Source organism: Zea mays, chromosome 8 (genome assembly GCF_902167145.1).
Source record: "Zea mays cultivar B73 chromosome 8, Zm-B73-REFERENCE-NAM-5.0, whole genome shotgun sequence".
NCBI classification, from domain to species: Eukaryota; Viridiplantae; Streptophyta; class Magnoliopsida; order Poales; family Poaceae; genus Zea; species Zea mays.
In genome coordinates this window covers 92,499,938-92,526,199 of record NC_050103.1, presented here as the reverse complement: position 1 = coordinate 92,526,199, position 26,262 = coordinate 92,499,938, and the positions used below count along the sequence as shown (strand labels likewise).

The 26,262-nt window shown below is 53.7% G+C and overlaps 1 protein-coding gene and 1 long non-coding RNA gene across 10 annotated transcripts; both read left to right on the top strand.

The window, feature by feature from the left end:
- The first annotated feature begins 801 nt into the window (after nt 1-801).
- Nucleotides 802-21,741, top strand: LOC103635546 (uncharacterized). Of its 8 annotated transcripts, XR_557452.4 has the most exons (11): nt 802-1,551; nt 1,903-2,199; nt 2,346-2,421; nt 2,529-2,566; nt 2,699-2,779; nt 3,620-3,779; nt 5,482-5,622; nt 5,702-5,844; nt 5,954-6,019; nt 6,755-6,881; nt 21,425-21,741. It is a non-coding gene; the product is annotated as an uncharacterized lncRNA (long non-coding RNA). The 8 variants fall into 8 exon arrangements; XR_557449.4 differs by having other exon boundaries at nt 1,903-1,968; nt 2,069-2,199; nt 2,346-2,779; XR_002749070.2 differs by lacking the exon at nt 2,529-2,566 and having other exon boundaries at nt 2,346-2,460.
- Nucleotides 21,742-23,625: 1,884 nt separating this feature from the next.
- Nucleotides 23,626-25,722, top strand: LOC103635545 (ROTUNDIFOLIA like 12). Of its 2 annotated transcripts, XM_020542564.3 has the most exons (2): nt 23,626-24,292; nt 25,219-25,722. In XM_020542564.3, the coding sequence occupies exons 1-2, from the start codon at nt 24,060-24,062 to the stop codon at nt 25,328-25,330; spliced, it is 345 nt and encodes a 114-aa protein (XP_020398153.1). In that variant the 5' UTR covers nt 23,626-24,059; the 3' UTR covers nt 25,331-25,722. The 2 variants fall into 2 exon arrangements, with proteins under 2 accessions (XP_020398153.1, XP_008656196.1); XM_008657974.4 differs by lacking the exon at nt 25,219-25,722 and having other exon boundaries at nt 23,674-24,578.
- The last annotated feature ends 540 nt before the right edge of the window (nt 25,723-26,262 follow it).

Below are 26,262 nucleotides of genomic sequence, written 5' to 3'. Positions count from 1 at the left end.
AAGCAAACTGCTTGATCCAACCACACAGAGCCTAATAAGAACGTGCCATATATAAAAATAGGATTCATATAAAACCTTCGCAGTCCGGCCGGTTGCAGCCAAGTTCATGTGCTGATGATGTGCAGCCCTTCTTGCGTTACCTGTTGCTACCGAAGTTCGCCGTCAGTGCATTTGAAAACAGAGTCCATATGTTACACCCTTTTGAAAATATATACTACATTTCTTGTCTTAATCATGCCCAAATTAGTGTCTTGATGTAAGCAATTTTTTTTGTTTTGTATAAGCACCAATCGGCCTGCATGCATCAGATCCGAGTCAGGAAACTAGCCCTTTTTCTAACTGATCCATGTTCTACGTACCTGAAGTCTTGAGCAATTAAGCTAAACGTCACCATGCATTAGCGCACTAACCGGCCGTCTCCGCTGGCACCGTATCAGTGCGGCGAACGGGTGTCTCCCAATCATTGCACTAATCTAATCAGAACCACCGCAAATTCCTAATTATGACCTGGAATGGAATGGACGCCTGACCCATTAGACGCTACAGTCGTACGTACGTACGTCATGGATCATATACTAAATGAACGACACAATGTATATATATGATTTATTACATTGTCTCGATAAGCTTTGTAAAGACAAAACTAGTACTTAATTGCTCTCCCCATTCCAAATTAAATTAAAATTCGTTTTTAGTTAATTAATGGGTTCATACATTGCATGTGTTTCTATATATATAGGTTTATCTTCATTCATCTGAATCTATTACTACTCTATAAAACACTATTGTAGGCGTCCACGGTGCACCACGGTTCTGCCTCGCGCCTGCGCTCCCCCTCGCGCCCTTGCTGATGTGTACCTTCCATCAACACGGTGTTCCTGTCGCGCAATCCCACGAAATCCTCCGTCGACGCCCCGCCATCATCGCCCCCTGCGCCGTCCTCATGCCCCCGCCCCCGACCTCGCGCACCTTCCTTCGGCTCCACCACCACCCCTGGCACGCCCTGCCTCTGTGACTCCCGCGCCCCGCCCGGAGAGGAAGAAGAGATCCGGAGACGAGCGTCGAGGCCGGCGCCACCCGACCCGTCCCGTCGATCCCCATCAGTATTGCCTCCGTGACCGCCTCGCGCACCTCTCCGCCTCCTACTCGACGACCACCAGCGCAGGCTGTTCAAAGCGGCAACTAGAGGCGCCCTAGATCACACCACAGTCGCGGATAGAGAAGGAAAATTACCCCCAAACCCTAGCTTCGGATCTCGATGGCGAACCCCCGTGTCTTCTCCGACATGACCGTCGGCAGTGCCCCGGCCGACCGGATCGTGATGGAGCTGTACGCCAACGTGGTGCCCAAGACCGCGGAGAACTTCTGCGCGCTGTGCACGAGCTGGAGGCGCTCTGCACGACGTGCTTCCAGGTCGGGCGGTCATGGGCGATGGTGCCGACGAAGAGGAAGCGCTCAACAGGTGCCGCCGTGGTCGCGACAGTCGTCAAGTGGAAGGTGGGCGACCTCGTGCTTACCAAGATGAAGAGCTTCCCGGCCTGGCTGGCTATGGTGAGTGTGTCGTCTCAACAGCTCCTCCTTCTCTACTCGCTGATCTTTGGCCTCCCTGTGTCCTGTTCAACCTGGGGTCCAAGGATTCTGGGTCTAGGCGGGGGTTTCCCACTTAGGATTTGGTGGCAGCCTTGGAAGACTGGTGAGCTTTAGGTAGTAGGGGCTACTTCTACTATGGATGATTTTTAAATTTCCATTTTCTATCTCATGATACGTTCTACAATGATACAAGACATTATTCTGCCACTGATGTAGCATTTTCTATCTCATGATACGTTCTATCTCATATCTCAGTGATGCAGCGTGGTATTCTTTGCAGAAATCTCATCTTTGTATAAATCATATGTGTAGGTACTTTGGTTTGTCAACAACTCGAGTAACGAACAAGTCAACAAATGGAGAAGGGTGTGACATGAAGTAATTATTTACTTTAGAATCCCTTCAGTGACCATTCCTTAGATAATTCTTTTTCATTGTGATGCGTGTCACCTTGACATATGTGTGGCTTGTTGTAAAGAAATCACAATTCCCCAACATCACACCTGAATTCATCATTGAATCTTCATTCCACATCTGGAGGAACAATTTCACAGAAAGCAAACAAAGACAACGACGACGACTTCAGCCCTTGAGGATCTTCCATGCCTGGTTTGAATTCCTCTACTTTTGTGGAACATCTATTATGGTTATGGTTAACATTATGTGTGTTGTGGGCAGAAACTTTGTGCATTTATCTCTCTGTGCATTCAATCCAAGAGATACTTCTTGCTTATTTGACCTCATCATTTTTGTAGCAAGGACATGAGGAGCTTGATGGAGCCAGCTTACGGGAACATGAAGAATTCACAATGGTGAAAAAATATCACAAAGGTTAAACTGGGGAGATATGAGATAGATACATCATACATGGTATTTCTCTCCTTTTCCACTAGATTATAATTTCCTTCCAAAACTATTTTTTGTGAATTTTTCCTCAGCTTCATGAAGCGCAAAGAATTAGCTTCAGAGGCACATGGTGAGCTATACTTGTTTGTGCTTTATACCTTGCCTATTTGTTAGATACATGCTACTAACATGAGATTAAAAACTGGTTTATTTAGCTCGATTCTTATTTGTCTAAACTCATCTATCATCAATTTCTATTTAGTTTTAACCTAGGTGCTAGACTGGACACTCAGAGACAATGAAGCAGAAACTAGAGTATCAAGACAGTAACCTCGGTGCTAAGGTTGAATTTCTATTCTTGTAGCTCGACCACAAACATGATCATAACTACCAAGGACCATTGCTCTGTCTAGATCAACATTGGCCACTTGGATGTGAATGGCATATATGATGTCACTTCACGATGTTTGCTCTCTCTAGGTTTGTTCGTGCTCAGGTGATAAGCTCGAGTATACAGCCTACATGAGACTTTTTACTGTCAATGTTTCCTGAGTTTCATGCTTAAGGAAAATGTAGTAAAGCCTATTGGTTGTGAATTTTACCTTCAAACCATGAACTGTATGCAATGTCACTATGAGCATTTCAGCTAGATGCAATTTGATGTTTGAAACTATCCCCAAGTTTGCTAGATGCAACCTTATGCTTCAGTCTTATATTGAGGTAGAGTTTATACATTTCAGCTAGGAGTGCTTGTGCCTTCCTTGCTGCATTGCCACATTCTTGCTAGGAAAACATTGACCTTGGTAGACCAGTGCTCACTACAACAAATTTCTAATTATGCACAAAGAGGCACGAGCTGCTTGCTTGTTTTAGTACAGTGTACAAGAGATAGACGGATTGCCTTTAATGCTAAAGATTTTCCTATTTTTCTTGTAGCTCGTATGACAAATTGATTTTTTAGACAATATATATGTTTTCTCTGGTCTGTAATTATCCTTTTATATGTGTACATTTTAATAGTATCATTTTGTTTTTGTTTCTTTCCTCCCTTGCCAGGCTGCTGGATACTATTTTAACATATCGATTCTTGATAAAATTAGAGAATAGAAGATTGTTACTAGATGTTTCTAATAAAAACCGCAGAAGATATGATGCACACTAAATGTTTTTCTAAACATGACAGAGGCACACATACTCGTTGCATTACATCGTCTACGACAAATCCCAGGTGGGTGTAGAGTTTTGGCGAGTATAGGTGGGTGATGTGTTTCCGACGACAACGAGGCGGAGGCCATCTGCTACTGCAACCACCAACTACATGAAGCAAAACAGCTCATCAGTAGGTAACTTGTTATTTTTTCTTCATATATACAAGGCTATGTGATGGACCAGCTAAAAATATCATTTTTTTATTATTTAATGAATTGTGTTGCGTGCCTTTCTGTTTAAGCCATTTCATCCTGCTTTTTTAGACTTAAAATTTCTAGGATTACTTGCAGAATGTTTTTTAGTCGAGCAAACGAGAAGTAACTCAGCGAAATTGGGTTCTGCTTGCTTCTAAGTGTATATTAAGCTAGCCTTTATAGTTTTCAAAGTCCAAACCCAGCTACCTTTTATAAATACATGAAAATAAAAGTAATGTTTTAGTTGTTGCTTCTTAAGTGTAATATTTTAATTGATCCCCTACCCTCCCAAAACACACAAAGGGCAAAAACGTCACATAACACATGTCGTATGAAACTAAAAGAAGGTTGGTATCCTGCTTATGGTTTTAGAACGTGCATTGTTAATTTCTACTTGATCTTATCTAAAGATAACTAATAAGGGTTTGATTATAGTATGTGTAGCAGGGCTTTGCACTAGCTTGCCAAGCTGATCACAACCCTCTTTTACCTGTGCTTCACCCAATGTGTTAAAACAACACAAGCAGGTTATTTTCTTAAAGAAAAAAATTGTAACTTAATATTGCAGAATATACTTCATTCTCTCATATATGTTAGGGTGCGCTTTTTTTGAAAAAGCAGTATTAGGTTTTTTTTTGAAAAAGGAGCAGTAGGTAAGGTCCCTACTGAATCCCTATCCCTACTACTAATTAAGAAAGCAGTGTGGGCGCTCGGCGCGGCCATGCCCCCGCCTCGCCTCTCCCTCCCCCTCCACCTCCCCTCCAACATGTCACTGCCATAGTGGACCCGTCCTACGCTCCCCTCACATTGCCCGCCCCCACCCTAGCCATCGTCGCGTTGCCCTGTTCTTCCCATCCTCGGCACTCCGCTCCACGCCAGCCCTAGCCCAATGCCCCTCCCGTTCTCGGCGAATCCCCCTTCGTCCTCTCACCGAGGCTGCCCTCGTCCTCCCCCAACCCGCTGTGATGCCCAAATCTGCGCTCGCGATGATTATGCTCCCCCACCCACGTGCTACCTTTCCCACCCCGATGATGGTAGAGGTCGGTAAGGGAGCAACACCTTGTAGTGAGGTCGGTAAGGGAGCGGTACAGAACTCTGTTTTTTCTTGGCAACACCTTGTAGTGAGTATCTGAACCATGCTTAATCTACTTCTTTGAAAAATTTTGGTAGGGATCACTATGCTCCTGATCAACATTCCATCTCGCTTGCTAACAAGCTGTACGGTTTGGCCCAAGTGAGTTTTTGAAGATTGGGAATTTGGGACATCGTATTTTGATTTGCTTTGGTTCTGATGAGGTTCATGGTTTACCTATGAAGATTTAGGAGTATGTCTAGCTGAAAAGATGAACAAATACCTGGGAGAGACTGGAAGAGCTTTACCAGTAGGGATTTTTTGATTGTTCTATAGTTTTTCATCAATATCATCTGGTCTGGGCTCCTTATCGTCATATCTATTGTCAGTGTGGTTAGTAAAAAAACTAGATTATCCTTATGTTACGGTTTCCGTTATATACATTTAGATGTTTATTTGCAATTTAGCTTATATATGTGCTTATCTTTCTACTCTTTGATCATTCTAGATTTGCAGCCCCATTGCCTTATGGTGGAATGAACTCTGGTTCGCTCTCTCATGTGTCGATAGGTCAAGGCGAACCAGTTGCCGGTGGCCAACATGATCGGGTACCTAGAAGCGAAGAACCACCTGCTCCTTGGCTATTGCCAGGACATCGTCTACTACCTCCTCCGCAAGGCCAAGGGGCTCTCGGTGGATGGCCACCCCATCGTATGGAGCCTTATCGAGATTAGGCTGTTTCTGGAGAAGGTTTGCTTGTACCTTTAATGCTTATTCTTCATTTTCCCAGGCCTGTTTGCTGGAGCTACTGCTGCAACCTTCTGTGAGCTCATTGCCTTATGTCGATTGATGGTGAAATGGAAAAGAGTACAATATAATTTTACCTTATTCTATTGTTAGCTTAAGGAGATATAACAAATGGTTCCTAAAAAGGTTGTTCTCTCTGACTCTCTCTCTCTCTCACATAAGGTAGTTCAGTTGTGTTCATGCTAGATTTGACCTTAATGTGTTTCTGTTGTGATGTTTTATTTTGGGAGAGCAGACCAACAAGGCATCCATGCTTGATGAGGCCATTTTGTATCTGAAGCAATTGCAGCTCCAAGTATAGGTGAGAAAAACCAGGACACGTCCGCATGGTGTTGATGCATCTTTCTGGTACAAACATGAAATATGACATAGAATTGGTATAACAAAGTATCTGGCCTTATTGATCCTCCATCCAATCCTTGACTACATACTTTCATGACTCTCGATGTTGGTCACTTTATTATAACCAGCAGGGGCATTTGCATTATGTGATATGGGTGCTTCATTTTTTTGTTTTTAAGCGAGATGGAGCTTCATTAATTTATAGACACCTTTTGTTTTCATTTGTGATTTGTTTACAAATTAGGTTTGGATGGTTCCCCCACTGTGTGGTCGAACTATTGATCAATGCCATGCTTGCATGTTGTTTTGTGGTAGGTAAAATCACGTCTCTATGATTGTCATACCTCATACAGCAATTTACATGTCTGTTATCATTTCTCTTGAAAAGTAGTGGACCGGAGTCACATTTTCACACATTAATACCGCTTCAGCATTAATCTATTAACAAAAGTTATTGTCGTTGATTGTTTTTGTTATTCCTATGTAGTGTATCTTTTATTATAAATATATTTGTACACTCATCTCATACATAGACTTGTATCCACTCACTCTACCTTCAAAGATATCACAATTACTTGGTGCCATCCATTTTTAGTGGTTGAGCCATCAACAACATTGGTTTCTATTTGCATGCTCATTAGTTATATCTTCCAAGACAAAACAGAACTGAAACATGTGTTTTATGTTATTGCAGCTAATATTTATCATATGATTTGAGGACAAATAATCTGCTGGTGCTAATTATAAACTTAAATTATGTGATTTTGGATTGGCAAGAGTGGCATTCAATGACACTCCTACAACAGTATTCTGGATGATATGTAAGATACTGCCTCACAGCTTTAGCGTAGCGTTTTATTGAACAAGATATATTCATATGTCGTTTCTGTCGGCGTTTCGAGACAGTTGGGTCCCTAAGCCGACGAGTGAGTGTGCTGCGTGCCCCAGCCCAGATGGGTCGAGCGCGTGGGCGAGCGCGAAGGGGGGAGAGGCGAGGTGGCCGGAGTCGAGCGTGAGAGAGGTGTAAGTCCCGCGGCCTTCGTGTTCGTCCCGCGCCCAGGTCGGGTGCGCTTGCAGTAGGGGGGTTACAAGCGTCCACGCGGGTGAGGGAAGTGAGCGGCCCCAAGAGAGCGCCTGTCCCGTCCTCGGTCCCGCGCGGCCAACCTTCTCTGAGAAGGCCCTGGTCCTTCCTTTTATAGTCGTAAGGAGAGGATCCAGGTGTACAATGGGGGGTGTAGCAGAGTGCTATGTGTCTAGCGGAGGGAGAGCTAGCGCCCTAGGTACATGCCAATGTGGCAGCCGGAGAGATCTGGGCACCCTGCTGGCGTGATGTCGTGGCTGTCGGAGGTGCGGCGGAGCCTGATGGAGGGACAGCTGTTGGAGCGGTCGAGTCCCTGCTGACGTTGTCCTGCTTCCGTAAGAGAGCCGGGGGCCGCCGTCGTCATAGAGCTTGTGGAGCGCCATCATTGCCCCTCTGGCGGAGCTGGCCGGATGAGACGCCGGTCTTGTTCTCCGTGACCCGAGTCGATTCGGGGTAGGATGATGATGGCGCCTCCTGTTGACGTGGCGGTCTGTGCCCTAGGCAGGGTGACGTGGGGGTTCCTCCGAAGCCGAGGTTGAGTCTGCCTTTTGTTGCCGTGGCCGAGCCCGAGCCAAGGGGTCGGGCGAGGCGGAAGTCATTCGGCCGAGGCCAGGGCGGAGTCCGAGCCCTGGGGTCGGGCGAAGCGGAGTTTCGTCGTCTTCCGGGTGCTAGCCCGAGTCCGAGCCCTGGGGTCGGGCGGAGCGGAGTTCGCCGTCTTCCGGGTCTTAGCCCGAGTCCGAGCCCTGGGGTCGGGCGGAGCGGAGTTCGCCGTCTTCCGGGTCTTAGCCCGAGTCCGAGCCCTGGGGTCGGGCGGAGCGGAGTTCGCCGTCTTCCGGGTCTTAGCCCGAGTCCGAGCCCTGGGGTCGGGCAGAGCGGAGTTCGCCGTCTTCCGGGTCTTAGCCCGAGTCCGAGCCCTGGGGTCGGGCGGAGCGGAGTTCGCCGTCTTCCGGGTCTTAGCCCGAGTCCGAGCCCTAGGGTCGGGCGGAGCGGAGTTCGCCGTGGCGCCTTTGGCAAGGCCTGACTGCCTGTCAGACTCACTCTGTCGAGTGGCACTGCAGTCGGAGTGGCGCAGGCGGCGCTGTCCTTCTGTCAGACTGGCCAGTGGAGCAGTGGAGTGACGGCGGTCACTTCGGCTCTGCCGGGGGCGCGTGTCAGGATAGAGATGTCAGGCCACCTTTGCGTTAAATGCCCCTGCAATTTGGTCAGTCGGTGCGGCGATTTAGTCGAGGTTGCTTCTGAGCGAAGCCAAGGCCTCGGGCAAGCCGGTGATGTGTCCGCCATAAAAAGGGGGCCTCGGGCGAGACGGAAGTCTCTCGAGGTCGGCTGCCTTTGGCCGAGGCTAGGCTTGGGTGAAGCGTGATCGAGTCACTCGTGTGGACTGATCCCTGACTTAATCGTACCCATCAGGCCTTTGCAGCTTTATGCTGATGGGGGTTACCAGCTGAGAATTAGGCGTCTTGAGGGTACCCCTAATTATGGCCCCCGACAGTAGCCCCCGAGCCTCGAAGGGAGTGTTAGCACTCGCTTGGAGGCTTTTGTCGCACTTTTTTGCAAGGGGACCAGCCTTTCTCGGTTGCATTTTGTTCCGGTGGGTGCGCGCGAGCGCACCCGCCAGGTGTAGCCCCCGAGGCCTCGGAGGAGTGGTTACACTCCTTCGAGGTCTTAATACTTCGCTTAACGCTTCGGCTGGTCTGGTCGTTCCCTCATGCGAACTGGCCGTAGCCCGGGTGCACGGTCGGGGCCCAAGCTCTCGGGCTGGTATGTTGACGCTGTCAACGATTTGGCCGGAGCCGGTTTTTGCGAGAGCAGCCCCCGAGCCTCTGCACAGGGCGAGAGGACGATCAGGGACAGACTCGACTTTTTACATACGCCCCTACGTCGCCTTTCCGCAAGGAGGAGGGGGGGGAGTGCGCCATGTTACCCTCGATGGGCACCGAACATGGTGTCTCCGGTGAGCTGCAAGCGGGTAATCCGAGTGGACGTCCGTGCCCCGTTCGTTGGGGGTCGGCTAGGGGCCCAGAGGCACGCCCAAAAGTACCTGCAGGTGATTTGCCGGACTCGGTCCCCTGGCGACGGGGTCCGAGGGCTCGATGCCTCCCTCCGATGGGATTCCGTTACAAGATCGTTCCCGCTGGTCTCGGAAATGTCCTAGGGTACCTCGGGAGCGCAGCCCGAGCCTTGGTTATGTATCGAACGTACCCCTGGTCATCCCTCGCTCGGTGTCTGAGGCGACTGTGAACCCTTCGGGGGCCAGCCTTCGAACCCCTGATCAGTAATGGGCGCGGAGCCCGAGTAGCCTGAGGCGGCCATGGAGCCCTTCGGGGGGCTGGCCTTCGAACCCCTGACCAGTAGTGGGTGTCGGGCCCACGCGATCTGAGGCGACTGTTGAACCCTTCGGAGGGCCAGCCTTCGAACCCCTGATCAGTAATGGGGGGCTCGGAGCCCGGTTCCTTCGCGGAGAAGGATCCCTTTCGGGGTGTCCCCCTTTCTCGGTCCCTGTTGCAAGAGATAGAGAAAGAGAAAAACGGAAAAGGATACGAAATCGGACGACATGGCGTACCTTTTCTGACACGGTTATTACGGCGAAGGTGAAGCGCCGCGCGCTCCTCCTGCCAGAGGCGCCGCGTGTCCCGCCGCGGAGTTAATGCGACGGGGCGAGTGGTTGGCGAGGCGGCCGTTGCGCGCGTGCGATCCGTTCAAGGAACGGGTCACGGGTGCACCGTCTCCACGCCGTGAGAGGAGGCTCTCTTGCTGTCTCAGGATGGGACGTGAGCCTGGCTGACGACGTGACCGCTGCGCCCGCCCGCCTGCCACCGCTATTACTGCCGGCCCACTTTCGGTCGCTTTGACCGACGCGCCAGGTTGGCGCTGTTGGGTCACCTCGAGTCGTGGCATAGGCTTTGCAACCGAAGAGGCGCGATGGTGGCACAAGTGGCGGTGCGGTTGCTTGCATGCAGCAACTGGTGCGCCGGTTGCTCGATGCGTGGGCCTGGGTTCCCAAGCTGGCGTGTCAGAAGTCGGAGAAGCGCGTCCATCTGGCGCGGTTGCATGCCGCCTGCATGGCTACCCGCCCCTTCTGCCCGTTGGTCTGGGCGGAAATGGGGGGTCGCTTGTGACCGCCGGACGGTCGTGCGCACCACACGCGGCGGTTTGGCTTCTTCTGCCCTGGGCTGGCTTGCATGACATGCGGGACCCAGCCCCCGAGTCGCAGGGGAGGGCCTTGGAGCGTGTTGGAGAAGACTCAGCCCGTGGCGTCTGGGGGCGCACGTAGGGAGAGTTGCCTTTTAAAAGGAGGGAGACTCCTTTCGTAAGGCAACCATGTCTTCTTTCTCCCTTAAGCGTCGTGTCTTCCCATCTTCCAAGCCCCCGGATGGGGGGTATCCGCCGCCTTTCCGCCTCCTCGTTGGAGGAACGCAACTCCATGGGAGTTGGTACCTCTCAGCCATCGTTCGGCTTCAAGGATTTTCATCATGCTGCCCGGCCGCTCCCCTCCGCCGGCGGTCACCTGAGATGGCGACCTCTGGCTTGATGGTGGGGGAAAGCGAGCCGGGCTGCGGCCTCTGCCCCTTCCTCAGCCTCAAGGATTTTCATCACCAAGGCTGGGGAGGGGAGAGTGCCGAGTTGGGGTCGGCCCCTGCGTGGGCGGTGACCCGCTCCTTCACTCAGTGATGGGGGAAGAAGCGGGCATTGCCCGTGGCGTCCGGCAGCTGCAGTGTGCCTGGTCTTCAGCCGCGAGTGGCTTCGGGGCCACTTGCGGCGCCAGCGTCTGCCACGGCAGCTGGAAGAGGTTCTTCCGCTGGCGCGGCGGCCGGGACCGGCCACGGGCTGACCTCCAACTTCTACGGCCTTCTGCCCGTCCTTGCCTCACGAGTTTTGGCATGGGCGGGGGCCTCCTGGCAGCGGCATCTACCCTGAGGTCAGTGTTGCCGCTGTTCGGCCCCCCGGAGCAGAAGTCGTCGTCGTCGCCGCTGCTGGAGCAGGTGACGGCGCGCCGTTCGTCGGCCTTCCGTCGCTCCGCAGGCCTTCCCCCTCGGAGTGGGGTTGTTCGTACCTGCGGAGGGGGAACCGGAGTTCCGTTTGTAATGGCACTTCGAATGCCAGTGTTCTTCGTTCATTGTGGCTGTCGAGGCCTGAACGTGTATGTAATTTCGGCACGGAGCCGTGTTTTTTCCTCATTTTCGAGCATTAAGTCTCGCCTGTTGATTATCTGAACCGCTTTACCAAGCATGAGTTACCCCGTGTCAAGGTGACGGGTGAGGTATCCGTATCCCGGAGGCGTAGGAATCCCTCGGCCCGTTCGGCCTTGTTGTCTGGGGCTCCTCTAGCTTAGTTGGAGAGACCCCCCGGCCGCCCTTCGGTGGACCGAGGCCAGGGGTAGCGATATCAGTATGAACAGAGGCGGAGTTGGCTCGAGAATGGGAACCTGGTTGGCCAGAGCCTAGCCGTGTTGTCCGTCAGCGGAGCCGACGCCGAAGTCGATCAGTCGATGCCTCGGGTTGGACTGGCGCCCTTGGAAGCCGGTTGACCGAGGCCCCAGGGGTAACCGGTTGAGCCGCCTGCTCGGGCCGGATTCCCGGAGGAGTCCCTGGACCGCGGCGCCGCCCGAGGCTGGGTCGGGCTTTGCTGAAGACGTCGTCGATGCCGAGGGTGCTACGGCTCCCTTCAGCGTGAAGATCTGAGCCTACAGGATCAGATCATCTTGTAGCGTGTGCTTTCTGCGGCCGCCGAGGCCAGAAGAACACACCCTCGCCGCGCTTGCGAAGCCGCGTCTTTTTTCCTCTTGTTTTGAGCATCTGGACTTTGTCGGTAACAGGGATGTTTGTGTGAGCGAGAGCTGCTTTTCGCGGAAGGGACGAGTGAGGTATCCGTATCCCGGAGGCGTGGGAATCCCTCGGCTCGGTCGGCCTTGCGGCTTACGCGTACTTTCACTCGTCCATGAGGCCCTGTCCCCGACTTAGTCGAGAAAGCTTGAAGGACTGCTTCGGCAGGAGAGCTTCCGAGCGTGATGACTCGTTCGGTCCACGGAGTCGCTTTATCCGAGCGCAAGTTACTTATCGCAGAAGGTGATGAGTGAGGTATCCGTATCCCGGAGGCGTAGGAGTCCCTCGGCTCGGTCAGCCTTGGCTGCTTACGTGTACCTCGTCGTTTCCAGGATCCGCTTTCCGAAGTAGTCAAGTAGCACGAAAGAAATCCTGCTAAAAAGAGATCCTTTTTCGAGGAAAAATTCGACGCAGAGGGGGTCTCCCCCCTTTTAGCCCCCGAGGGAGGGTCGGGCTTTGCCGAGGCTAGGCCGACCCTTCCTTGACAACTAAACTTTGCGTAGGTGCGAGGTATATGAACAACTTGAAAACATCTTAAGGGTAGAAGCGACGTAGCTGTTTGATGTTCCAAGCGTTGCCGTAGATCTCGCCTTGATTGTTGGCCAGCTTGTATGTTCCGGGCTTCAGAACTTTGGCGATGACGAATGGCCCTTCCCAGGGGGGCGTGAGCTTGTGCCTCCCTCGGGCGTCTTGCCGCAGCCGAAGCACCAGGTCGCCCACCTGGAGTTCTCGGGACCGGACCCCTCGGGCGTGGTAGCGTCGCAGGGACTGTTGGTACCGCGCCGAGTGTAGTAAGGCCCTGTCCCGAGCTTCCTCCAGCTGGTCCAGCGATTCCTCTCGACTAGCTTGGTTACTTTGTTCGGTGTAGGCCCTCGCCCTCGGGGAGCCGTATTCCAGGTCAGTGGGTAAGATAGCTTCAGCCCCGTAGACCAGGAAAAACGGCGTGAAACCCGTGGCACGACTCGGCGTCGTCCTTAGGCTCCAGACCACCGAGGGGAGTTCCTTCACCCATCGCTTGCCGAACTTGTTGAGGTCGTTGTAGATCCGAGGCTTGAGCCCTTGTAGAATCATGCCATTGGCACGCTCTACTTGCCCATTCGACATGGGATGAGCCACGGCGGCCCAGTCCACCCGGATATGGTGATCCTCGCAAAAATCCAAGAATTTTTTGCCGGTGAACTGGGTGCCGTTGTCGGTGATGATGGAGTTCGGGACCCCGAAGCGATGGATGATGTTGGTGAAGAATGCCACCGCCTGCTCGGACCTGATGCTGTTCAGAGGTCGGACCTCGATCCACTTGGAGAATTTGTCGATGGCGACCAGCAGGTGCGTGTAGCCCCCGGGCGCCTTCTGCAAGGGACCGACGAGGTCCAGACCCCATACAGCGAAGGGCCAGGTGATGGGTATTGTCTGCAGAGCCTCAGCGGGCAGGTGTGTCCGCTTCGCATAGAATTGGCACCCTTCGCAGGTGCGGACAATTCTAGTGGCGTCAGCCACCGCCGTTGGCCAGTAGAAGCCTTGCCGGAAAGCATTTCCGACAAGGGCTCGGGGCGCTGCGTGGTGGCCGCAAGCCCCCGAGTGTACTTCTTGCAGCAGTTCCCGACCTTCGGCGATGGAGATGCACCGCTGGAGGATGCCCGAGGGGCTGCGATGGTAGAGCTCCTCTTCGTCGCCCAGCAAGACGAATGACTTGGCGCGTCGCGCTACCCGCCGAGCCTCGACTTGGTCGAGGGGTAGCTCTCCTCGACGGAGATATTGCAGGTACGGGGCCTGCCAATCTTGATCTGGTGTGGCCCCGCTCTGCCCTTCCTCGACGTTCAGTGCCCTGCCCTCGGGGGCCGAGGGTACCTCGGGCTGGGCCGAGGGTGCCTCGGGCTGGGCCGAGGGTGCCTCGGGCTGGGCCGAGGGTGCCTCGGGCTGAGCCGAGGGTACCTCGGGCTCGGGCGTGTCGTCGAGCTTGACGGAGGGTTGATGCAGATCCCGGGAGAAGACGTCCGGGGGGGACTGTCGTTCGCCCCGAGGCTATCTTAGCCAGCTCGTCTGCGGTTTCGTTGTAGCGTCGAGCGATGTGGTTGAGCTCGAGCCCGAAGAACTTGTCTTCCAGGCGCCGAACCTCGTCGCAGTAGGCCTCCATCTTCGGGTCGCGGCAGTGGGAGTTCTTTATGACTTGGTCGATGACGAGCTGCGAATCACCGCGAGCGTCGAGGCGTCTGACCCCTAGCTCGATGGCGATCCGCAATCCGTTGACCAGAGCTTCGTACTCGGCCACATTGTTGGACGCCAGGAAGTGGAGGCGCATCACGTAGCGCAAGTGCTTTCCGAGGGGCGAGATGAAGAGCAGGCCCGCGCCGGCCCCCGTCTTCATCAGCGACCCGTCGAAAAACATGGTCCAGAGCTCCGGTTGGATCGGGGTCGTTGGCAGTTGGGTGTCGACCCATTCGGCCACGAAATCCGCCAACACTTGGGACTTGATGGCCTTCCGAGGGGCGAACGAGATCGTTTCGCCCATGATTTCCACCGCCCACTTCGCGATCCTGCCGGAGGCCTCTCGGCACTGGATGATCTCCCCCAGGGGGAAGGATGACACCACAGTCACCGGATGGGACTCGAAGTAGTGTCGCAGCTTCCGCCTTGTCAGGATCACAACATACAGCAGCTTTTGAACTTGTGGGTAGCGGATCTTAGTCTCGGACAGCACTTCGCTGATGAAGTAGACTGGCCTCTGAACGGGCAATGTATGCCCTTCCTCCTGCCTTTCGACCACAATCGCGGCGCTAACCACCTGAGTGGTTGCGGCGACGTAGACCAAGAGGGCTTCTCCGTCCGCCGGCGGCACCAAGACAGGCGCTTTTGTAAGGAGCGCCTTCAGGTTGCCGAGGGCTTCCTTGGCCTCAGGGGTCCAAGCGAAACATTCGGCCTTCCTTAAGAGGCGGTACAGAGGCAGACCTCTTTCGCCGAGGCGTGAGATGAAGCGGCTCAGGGCCGCGAGGCATCCCATGACCCTCTGTACCCCTTTTAAGTCCTTGATGGGTCCCATGCTGGTGACGGCCGCAATCTTCTCCGGGTTGGCTTCGATGCCTCGCTCGGAGACGATGAACCCTAGGAGCATGCCTCGGGGGACCCCGAAGACACACTTCTCAGGATTAAGCTTGACTCCTTTCGCCTTGAGACACCGGAATGTCACTTCAAGGTCGGAGAGGAGGTCGGAAGCCTTCCGCGTCTTGACCACGATGTCATCGACGTAGGCCTCGACTGTGCGACCGATGTGTTCGCCGAACACATGGTTCATGCACCACTGGTACGTCGCGCCCGCATTCCTCAAACCGAACGGCATGGTGACATAGCAGTACATGCCGAACGGCGTGATGAAAGAAGTCGCGAGCTGGTCGGACTCTTTCATCCGGATCTGGTGATACCCTGAGTAGGCATCGAGGAAGGACAGGGTTTCGCACCCAGCAGTGGAATCCACGATTTGGTCGATGCGAGGCAGAGGGTAGGGAACCTTCGGACATGCTTTGTTGAGACCAGTGTAGTCTACACACATCCGCCATTTCCCCCCTTTCTTCCTCACAAGCACAGGGTTGGCAAGCCATTCGGGATGGAATACCTCTTTGATGAACCCCGCTGCCATTAGCTTGTGGATCTCTTCGCCAATCACTCTGCGCTTCTCCTCGTCGAATCGGCGCAGAGGCTGCCTGACGGGTCGGGCTCCGGCCCGAATATCCAGCGAGTGCTCGGCGACCTCCCTCGGTATGCCGGGCATGTCCGAGGGACTCCACGCAAAAACGTCGGCGTTTGCGCGGAGAAAGTCGACGAGCACTGCTTCCTATTTGGGGTCGAGCCCGGAACCGATCCGGATCTGCTTGGTGGTGTCGCCACTGGGGTCGAGGGGGACGGCCTTGACCGTCTCCGCTGGCTCGAAGTTGCCGGCATGGCGCTTCACGTCTGGCACCTCCTTGGAGAGGTTCTCCGGGTCGGCGATGAGGGCCTCGGACTCGGCGAGGGCCTCGGCGTACTCCACGCACTCCACGTCGCATTCGAACGCGTGTTTGTACGTGGGGCCGACGGTGATGACCCCGTTGGGGCCCGGCATCTTGAGCTTCAGGTAGGTGTAGTTGGGGACGGCCATGAACTTCGCGTAGCATGGCCTCCCTAGCACGGCGTGGTAGGTTCCTCGGAACCCGACCACTTCGAACGTCAGGGTCTCCCTTCGGAAGTTGGAGGGTGTCCCGAATCAGACTGGGAGGTCGAGTCGCCCGAGGGGCTGGACGTGCTTCCCAGGGATGATCCCGTGGAAGGGCGCAGCGCCTGCCCGGACGGAGGACGGATCAACGCGCAGGAGCTTGAGGGTCTCGGCATAGATGATGTTGAGGCAGCTGCCTCCGTCCATCAGGACCTTGGTGAGCCTGACATCGCCGACAACGGGGTCGACGACGAGCGGGTATTTCCCCGGGCTCGGCACATGGTCGGGGTGGTCGGCCCGGTCGAAAGTGATGGGCTTGTCGGACCAGTCTAGGTAGACTGGCGCCGCCACCTTCACCGAGCAGACCTCCCGGCGCTCTTGCTTGCGGTGCCGAGCCGAGGTATTCGCCGCATGCCCTCCATAGATCATGAAGCAGTCGTGGACCTCGGGGAACTCTCCTGCTGGGCGATCTTCGTTCTTGTCGTCGTCGCGGGCCCTGCCACCCTCGGCGGGTGGCCCAGCCCTGTGGAAATGACGCCGAAGCATAACGCACTCCTCGAGGGTGTGCTTGACGGGCCCCTGATGGTAGGGGCACGGCTCCTTGAGCATCTTGTCGAAGAGGTTTGCACCTCCGGGGGGCTTCCGAGGGTTCTTATACTCGGCGGCGGCGACAAGGTCCGCGTCGGCGGCGTCGCGTTTCGATTGCGATTTCTTCTTGCCTTTCTTCTTGGCGCTGCGCGGAGCAGACGCCTCGGGAGCTTCTTCCGATGGGCGGCCCTGGGGCTGCTTGTCCTTTCGGAAGATAGCCTCGACCGCCTCCTGGCCAGAGGCGAACTTGGTGGCGATGTCCATCAGCTCGCTCGCCCTGGTGGGGGTTTTGCGACCCAGCTTGCTCACCAGGTCGCGGCAAGTGGTGCCGGCGAGGAACGCGCCGATGACATCCGAGTCGGTGATGTTGGGCAGCTCGGTGCGCTGCTTCGAGAACCGCCGGATGTAGTCCCGGAGCGACTCCCCCGGCTGTTGCCGGCAGCTTCGAAGGTCCCAGGAATTCCCGGGGCGCACGTATGTGCCCTGGAAATTGCCAGCGAAGGCTTGGACCAAGTCGTCCCAGTTGGAAATCTGCCCCGGAGGCAGGTGCTCCAACCAGGCGCGAGCAGTGTCGGAGAGGAACAGGGGGAGGTTACGGATGATGAGGTTGTCGTCGTCCGTTCCACCCAGTTGGCAGGCAAGGCGGTAGTCCACGAGCCACAGTTCCGGTCTCGTTTCCCCCGAGTACTTCGTGATAGTAGTCGGGGGTCGGAACCGGGTCGGGAATGGCGCCCGTCGGATGGCCCGACTGAAGGCCTGCGGACCGGGTGGCTCGGGCGAGGGACTCCGATCCTCCCCGCTGTCGTAGCGCCCCCCACGCCTGGGGTGGTAGCCTCGGCGCACCCTTTCGTCGAGGTGAGCCCGACGGTCGCGTCGATGGTGCCCGTTGCCGAGGTGGCCCGGGGCCGCAGGCGCGGTGTTGCGCGTGCGCCCGGTGTAGACCGAGGCTTCCCGCATGAATCGGGAAGTCGCAGCATGAGGTTCCGAGGGATATCCTTGCCTTCGGGATGCAGTGCTCTCGGCCCGCCGGGCCGCAGCGCCTTCCAGGAGATTCTTGAGTTCTCCCTGGATTCGCCGACCCTCGGTGGTTGACGGCTCCGGCATCGCGCGGATGAGCATTGCTGCGGTTGCCAGGTTCTGACCAACCCCGCTGGATGCGGGCGGCGGTCTGATCCTGACATCGTTGGCGACGCGGTGCTGGAGACCTTGGGGCAGATGACGTATTTCTCCGGCCAGGGGTTGGCCCACCCATGCTTGTCCGACGTCCCGATGGATCGGCGCAAGCGCTCCTGTTCCCTCGTTAAGCCTGGCCTGCGCCTCGCGGACTTGCTCGAGTTGTGGGTCGTAACCCCCCGCCGGAGCGGGGACCACAGCTAGCTCCCGTGGGATGTCGGCGCGAGGCACCGGCCTAGGGAGATCACCATCCTCCGGCATACCAAGATGGTTGCCTTCGGTGGGATCCCCTAGCTCGATGTGGAAACATTCGCGGCTTGGGCCACAGCTCTCGTCGCCAAGGCTGCGGCTTCCATCGGAACAGTCGGATAGGCAGTAGTCACATGCGGTCATGAAGTCCCGCACGGCACTGGGGTTGCCAAGTCCGGAGAAATCCCAACCGATGCCGGGATCGTCATCTTCCTCGGACCCGGAGGGCCCGTAGGTCGAGACGTCCGTCAGTCGGTCCCAAGGCGACCGCATACGGAACCTCAGTGGGGTTGCACTCGCCTCAATGAGAGCGCCCGCCAAAACGAGGTCGTTTGGCGGGGTGAGGCCGAGTCGAAATGACGCAAGATGGGAGTTAGTCGTTACCTTTTGGTCGACGAGGAGCGACGTAGTCACATCGGGGACTGGTTGCGCCGTCATCTCTGGTTCGAGGGCGACGTCCTGCAGGCTTTCCGTGAGCGCGCCGGCGTCGTCTTCTTGCTCGGGGTCAGCGCGCCGCGGGGGGACAGCGCTTGCCTCCGTCTTGAACGCGAGGTCGACGTCCGGCGTGCCTTCCGTCGGGGCGTTGGGGGCGTCGATTCGCTCGACGGCCAACGAAGCGCGGCCTCCCGTCTGGCCTTGACGGCCCCGCCTCCTCCTCCGTTGGCGGGGGAGGGAACGGAGCGAGCCCGAATGTTGCTCTTCCACCACGCGGGGAAGACGTCGTCGATTCCGCCGCCGGCGGGCGGGTTGTCGGCCGCCATTGTCGTAGTCGCGCGGCGGTGGAAGGAGTATCATGTCGTAGCTGCCGTCGAAGGACATGAACTCAAGAGTCCCGAAACGAAGCACCGTCCCGGGCCGGAGAGGTTGCTGGAGACTGCCCATCTGGAGCTTGACGGGGAGCTGTTCGTCAGCACGCAGCAGGCCCCTACCTGGCGCGCCAACTGTCGGCGTTTCGAGACAGGGGGGTCCCTAAGCCGACGAGTGAGTGTGCTGCGTGCCCCAGCCCAGATGGGTCGAGCGCGTGGGCGAGCGCGAAGGGGGGAGAGGCGAGGTGGCCGGAGTCGAGCGTGAGAGAGGTGTAAGTCCCGCGGCCTTCGTGTTCGTCCCGCGCCCAGGTCGGGTGCGCTTGCAGTAGGGGGGTTACAAGCGTCCACGCGGGTGAGGGAAGCGAGCGGCCCCAAGAGAGCGCCTGTCCCGTCCTCGGTCCCGCGCGGCCAACCTTCTCTGAGAAGGCCCTGGTCCTTCCTTTTATAGTCGTAAGGAGAGGATCCAGGTGTACAATGGGGGGTGTAGCAGAGTGCTACGTGTCTAGCGGAGGGAGAGCTAGCGCCCTAGGTACATGCCAATGTGGCAGCCGGAGAGATCTGGGCACCCTGCTGGCGTGATGTCGTGGCTGTCGGAGGTGCGGTGGAGCCTGATGGAGGGACAGCTGTTGGAGCGGTCGAGTCCCTGCTGACGTTGTCCTGCTTCCGTAAGAGAGCCGGGGGCCGCCGTCGTCATAGAGCTTGTGGAGCGCCATCATTGCCCCTCTGGCGGAGCTGGCCGGATGAGACGCCGGTCTTGTTCTCCGTGACCCGAGTCGATTCGGGGTAGGATGATGATGGCGCCTCCTGTTGACGTGGCGGTCTGTGCCCTAGGCAGGGTGATGTGGGGGTTCCTCCGAAGCCGAGGTTGAGTCTGCCTTTTGTTGCCGTGGCCGAGCCCGAGCCAAGGGGTCGGGCGAGGCGGAAGTCGTTCGGCCGAGGCCAGGGCGGAGTCCGAGCCCTGGGGTCGGGCGAAGCGGAGTTTCGTCGTCTTCCGGGTGCTAGCCCGAGTCCGAGCCCTGGGGTCGGGCGGAGCGGAGTTCGCCGTCTTCCGGGTCTTAGCCCGAGTCCGAGCCCTGGGGTCGGGCGGAGCGGAGTTCGCCGTCTTCCGGGTCTTAGCCCGAGTCCGAGCCCTGGGGTCGGGCGGAGCGGAGTTCGCCGTCTTCCGGGTCTTAGCCCGAGTCCGAGCCCTGGGGTCGGGCGGAGCGGAGTTCACCGTCTTCCGGGTCTTAGCCCGAGTCCGAGCCCTGGGGTCGGGCGGAGCGGAGTTCGCCGTGGCGCCTTTGGCAAGGCCTGACTGCCTGTCAGACTCACTCTATCGAGTGGCACTGCAGTCGGAGTGGCGCAGGCGGCGCTGTCCTTCTGTCAGATTGGCCAGTGGAGCAGTGGAGTGACGGCGGTCACTTCGGCTCTGCCGGGGGCGCGTGTCAGGATAGAGATGTCAGGCCACCTTTGCGTTAAATGCCCCTGCAATTTGGTCAGTCGGTGCGGCGATTTAGTCGAGGTTGCTTCTGAGCGAAGCCAAGGCCTCGGGCAAGCCGGTGATGTGTCCGCCATAAAAAGGGGGCCTCGGGCGAGACGGAAGTCTCTCGAGGTCGGCTGCCTTTGGCCGAGGCTAGGCTTGGGTGAAGCGTGATTGAGTCACTCGTGTGGACTGATCCCTGACTTAATCGTACCCATCAGGCCTTTGCAGCTTTATGCTGATGGGGGTTACCAGCTGAGAATTAGGCGTCTTGAGGGTACCCCTAATTATGGCCCCCGACAGTTTCATCACTTAATTATAATATTCAGTTTCACAAAGAATTCAAGATTATGTTGCCACAAGATGGTATATGGCCCCTAAACTCTGTTGATATTTCTTTTCTAAGGTAAACAATCCTCACATTCTGGTATAGGGTCACTTAGTAGTCCTACTTTTAGAGCATTCACTTAATTATAATAGTCAGTTTCACAAAGAATTCAAGATTATGTTGCCACAAGATGGTATAGGGCCCCTAAACTCTGTTGATCTTTCTTTTCTAAGGTAAACAATCCTCACATTCCGGTATAGGGTCACTTAGTAGTCCTACTTTTAGAGCATTCATTATGACATCACTGAGCAAGATGTACTATGTTCCATAGATGACTATTATTTTTGTGTTTCATCTCATTTGATTCCCATTTCGCTAATCGCTAATTACTATGTGGCACACTAAAGGATTATTCCTTCCAAATTCACGTTCAGAACCTGCATTTTTCTTTGGAACTTAATATTTCTAGATGGGCTTGCTACCTTTTAGTAGGTATTGCCTGCAGAGGAAATCACATATTAACTGTATTAGTGGTTGGTTAGATGTGGGGATTAGCATTTACATTAGCTTGCAGTTCTTCATAGGGACTAATGTTATTTCAGCTTTATCCTATCCTTTTCTTTTATTTTTGTGTTGTTGAATTCATGATCTCATTTTCATTTCATTGTCTTATGCAGTATTCACATATTTGAGCTGGTTTTCTACTCTATGGATTTTTGAATTTGATAAAAGGTGTGGGGATTAACTATAGTAGTGATTGGCTAGGTACTGACTTTTTAGCAATTTAGGAAATTCAGTTGTTGTAATTTTTTTGCTAGACAAGTGGTATTATTTGTGTTATTACAACATCTTTATTGGAATCTATATGAAAATGTTCTTATGCCTTGTTGGGAAATAGACATGTCATCGGCTACTTCATATTGTGAATGCTCAGTCTAGGATGTTGCTGCAACTGCTTGTGTATTTTTTTCTATAATATTAATGTTTGTCGTTCTGTATCTATGTTTTATACTAATTTTTAACTCCCGTGGTAACGCATGGGCACATACCTAGTATAGACATAAAAACCAAAGAGCTAAAACAACTACTATTTTGGAACGGAGGGAGTACTACTTAAAGTTTGTTTTGAATCAAGGAAGCATGTTAGCTTAGGTTAGTGTCACTAGAACTTTCATCCCGATTCGTTGATTCGTTCATGTGTAGTGCTAGGAATTGGGCGGCCCGACCCGGTCCAAGTCTATCGTGCTTCGTGCCAACCCAAAGTGTAAAAACAGTGGTTCAGCCCGGCCCTAAACCACGCCGTGCATTTATTGGGCCATGCCGGCCCAAACCCGACCCATATATTTGACCACATAAAATCAAAATATTGCAACCACGTAAATTCCATAGCCTACTAAATTAAAGATATTAAACAATCCTAACATCATGTGACCACATAAACTCCAAATATCACAACAATATAAAGTCGGTAGCTTAGTAAATTAAAGAAATTAAACAACTTGGGCTTTATTGGACCGTGTCGGGGGCCCGACGGGCTAGAATTTGAGGCTCGACTCAGACCCGTCTTCGGGTCGTGCTAGCCCAGCTCATATTATTTCGTGTCGGACCGTACTTTAGGCTATTGTTTTCGGGTCGTGCTCGTGCTACACTACCAGAATCAGGCGCTTTGCCGAGTGCCTGAAGCACTCGGCAAAAACTTTTCTGACTGTGACACTCAGCAAAGAGAGCTCGGCGAACAGTACATCGGCAACGACTTCTTTGCCGAGTACTTTTTATTGGGCACTCGGCAAAGAAAAGCCGCCGTCACGGCGCCTAGTAACGGAGACGGCGCCTTTGTTGAGTGTTCTAGGTGACACTCGGCAAAGAGACTACCTTTGCCGTGTGTCACCTAATACACTCGGCAAAGAGATTAGCTCTTTGCCGAGTGTCTACCAGTCTACACTCGGTAAAGGGTCCACCAGCAGGGCCCTTTGTCAGTTTCTTTGCCGAGTGCTCTAGGAGTCACTCGGCAAAGCTTGCTTCATTGCCGAGTGCCAGGGCCACAACACTTGGCAAAAAAGCTTTACCGGTGCCTAAGTGTTCCTTCTCTGCTGAGTGCTATAGCCCTGACACTCGGCAAAGCACCTCTTTGCCGAGTGTTACACTCAGCAAAGTGACCAGTATACATCTTTTTTATTTGTTTTTTCTATTCCATCCAAACAAATAAAAGATATCACATGTATATCACAGATATCACATAATCATCACAGATATCACATTTGCCGAGTGCCCGATAGAAAGCACTCGACAAAGCGCCGAGCACTCGGTAAAGAGCCGAATTCCGGTAGTGCTAGCCAAAAAACCCGGTCCATATTCCCAGCACTATTCATGTGTAATACGTGGACATCGTCATGTAAGCATTTTTAAAATGTGTTGACATTTCTAAAAAGAGAGAGATACGAATCGGGTCATTTTATGTCATGGAGCTCTGAATTGGTTTGGTCTTCTAACCCTAGGTAAGACATATATATAATTAAGGCTCTGTTTGGGAACAAAGTTTTTGAAAATACAGTTTTTGAAATACTACGGTATATTTTAGTCATGACAATACCACAGTTACAATACCACAATTTTGGAAATTGAGGTCTAGACCTAAGTTTAGAATACCTTAAAACAACTTTTTAAAAACAGAGATTTTAGCTAGCTTGCCAAACACCATTCTGTATATAATACTGCAGTATTTGAGAATACTGCAATATTCTTCCAAAACTGTGAAAAAACTTTACTTCCAAACACCCCCTAAATGTCTATGAAACAAGTGTGAATGAAAGCATCAATTAATAAGAATAGTTGTTCTTACCAATGTTTTATTGTATTTTGTCTTACTACATGATAATCTTAAAAACACCGCTACAAAACTTCCTCTCCCTAGTGTGTGTCCACGGACGAATTGTAGAAGCTACTAATAAGTATAAATTCCACGAGACTATCGTAGAGCTATAGTACTTAAGGTTTTCAGAAAAATTCCTCTACATTTTCTCACCTTTGTAAAATGAAACAAAATGAATCACTTCAATGCATGATTGTTTGGTTTTGGTGGAACAGAGGACACGGTGGACAGAATTCCCGGTTGAGACTCCTCATGTCGGCCTCTCCCCATAACTAGCTAGCCGTCGCAGTCACGTGGGCCCGGGGCATCGGCCGTGCCTGGCTTATATTAACGCAACGCCCTTCCCGTTCCGGAACAGGCACCCCCGTCCCGATTCCTCCTCCTCTACTCTCACCTGCGTGGCTGCGCCACAATTGCCAAGCTCTTCTACTCCTGTTCCTCCCATGGAGCTCGCAGCGTCTGCTTCCGCCTCCGTCTGCTCGGCGTACCACCACCTCTCGGTGCCAGCGGCGGCCGCCGATGCTGCTGCTACTGACCGCGGCGGCGCGCAGGAGACGACGACGACGCGGCTCGATCGGCGGCGGGGCAAGCGTGCCGGCGGTGGCTGCGCGGGGCTCCGGCGGCGTTGCTACAAAGTGCTGAAGCAGCAGCGGACGCGGCTCTACATCCTCCGGCGGTGCGTCACCATGCTGCTGTGCTGGCACGAGCACGACCTGTCAGACTGAGCGTGGGCAGCGCCGGGGGCGAAGCCGGGCCTGGTTTCAGCGCTCGATCTTTTTCGTTGCGTAGGTTCCTAGTGGGAGGATATGGAGGAGATGGAAAGGAGTTTTTCTTTGCGGCCGGCTGCCGGCCTGTGAAAATGTCCAGATGCTGGTGGAATCAAGTGGTTTTCAATTTGGTGTGTATTTGAGCCACTACAGTAACCAGATTCTTTTTTTTCGGCCGAGAACCGCCGAAAATAAGGCTCTTGCGTCGAAAATAGCTTATAAATGCATCTCTAAGAGGTTCTAAAAAATGACTTCTCAAAATCAGTTTTGAGGGGCATCTAAAAAATTAGTGAGTGTAGATTTTAATTCTTTCTCCAACAGATCTCTTAAATCGACAGATTGTTTCTGGGGAGCCCAAAAAACTCCACATTTGTATCTACAAATCAGTGAGTTTTAAGGGCTATGAAAAAGTTGGGAGCGTTTTAGGGAACTGTTGGAGACACGTTTTTGTGTTTTTTTCTAAAAAAATCAATTTAGGAGAGACTTCTGGGAAGCAATTGGAGATCCTCTAAGGCTAGTTATTTCCGTGCCATCTGCGGAAGGTGGTGGGTATTGTGGATGTGTGTCATTAAATATCTTTTCCACCTCCTTTGCTGGGTTCTCCTTCGCTCTTAAGCGCTGTAATTTTTGCTTTTGGGACCGTGTCAATCCCGATGGGCACCATCGAGGCATGGAGTATTTTGGATCGGCTATTTTGATGGCAGCCATATCTTCTTTTTTGGTTGTGTTGGCCGATTCACCAAAAATCATCGGCCCTTCATTATTTTCCTATACGACGACATCTGTTGTACCTATTTTGATGATGTCCTTTTTGTCGTTCTTTCGGTTTCTGTAGGTATATGCCCCCCTGCTGGATTGGTCGGTCTTTGCGGCCGAGTGGTCCGGCAATCTTGCTGGGCTGGTGCCTGGTGACCGGATTGAGTGGCGCTCAATTGGTCTTGTACTAGAGGTGCCAACCTGCTAAATACGGATGTTTGGGGTGCCCCCAAGCGGGGTACTGTGGCATCTCAAATGGATAAGGTGGCATGCTCCACATTTGATTCAGGGTATATGGTGATGATATGTATGTATATGGATATGGCATAGGTAGACATGTGAGTGGAGGTGTCCATGCAGGTATGTTGGGCCGTAGTTGGACATTATGACCTATCGTTCTTTCCGATTGGTGAGGTGGTACAATCGGTCTTACCTGCTGTCGCTCTTGAGTGGGTGAGCGAGGTCGTTTCGCTGTCCGGTCACTTGGGCTGACCTTCTTTTTTACATATTTGGATAATAATTGATTAACGGTCAGGCCAGATTTGACCAGCCGACCAGCTGCCTTAAATATATTAGTTTTCCACGTACCTATCTCTGGTCGTCGTGGCTTGAAGGTATGCGGACGTTGCGGGTCTTGAGTATTGTCGGACCGTCCGCTGAAATTCTCTGGACCGTCTGGTGTCGTCCCGGACCGTTCGCGCCTGGGCGTCGGACCGTCCGTGATGCGCATTATGGGTTCCTGCGTCCGTCTCTTGGTCTGTGCTAGCCCCCCAGTGCCAGAGGTTGTGATAGTCACTTTAAGGGTCTCTCCTCCATCAGGATTCTTCTCGGCCACCACTTTCCCGCAAGAAATTTTATTATTCCCATCGGCCTCCCGCGCGTCGCCGATGATTATCTCTTTGTCTTTGCCCTTATCAGTCGTGCTTGGCCGAATTAGGACCCTCTTTCCTCGAAGTCGATCACATTTATCGGGAAGGGATTTGTATCCACCTGCATTTCCTGAAATTTCAATCGTCCCTCGTTAATGGTCAATCGAATTTGTCGTTGAAATACATTACAGTCATTAGTGGCATGAGAAAATGAGTTATGCCACTTGCAGTATGCATGACGTTTTAGCTCGTCG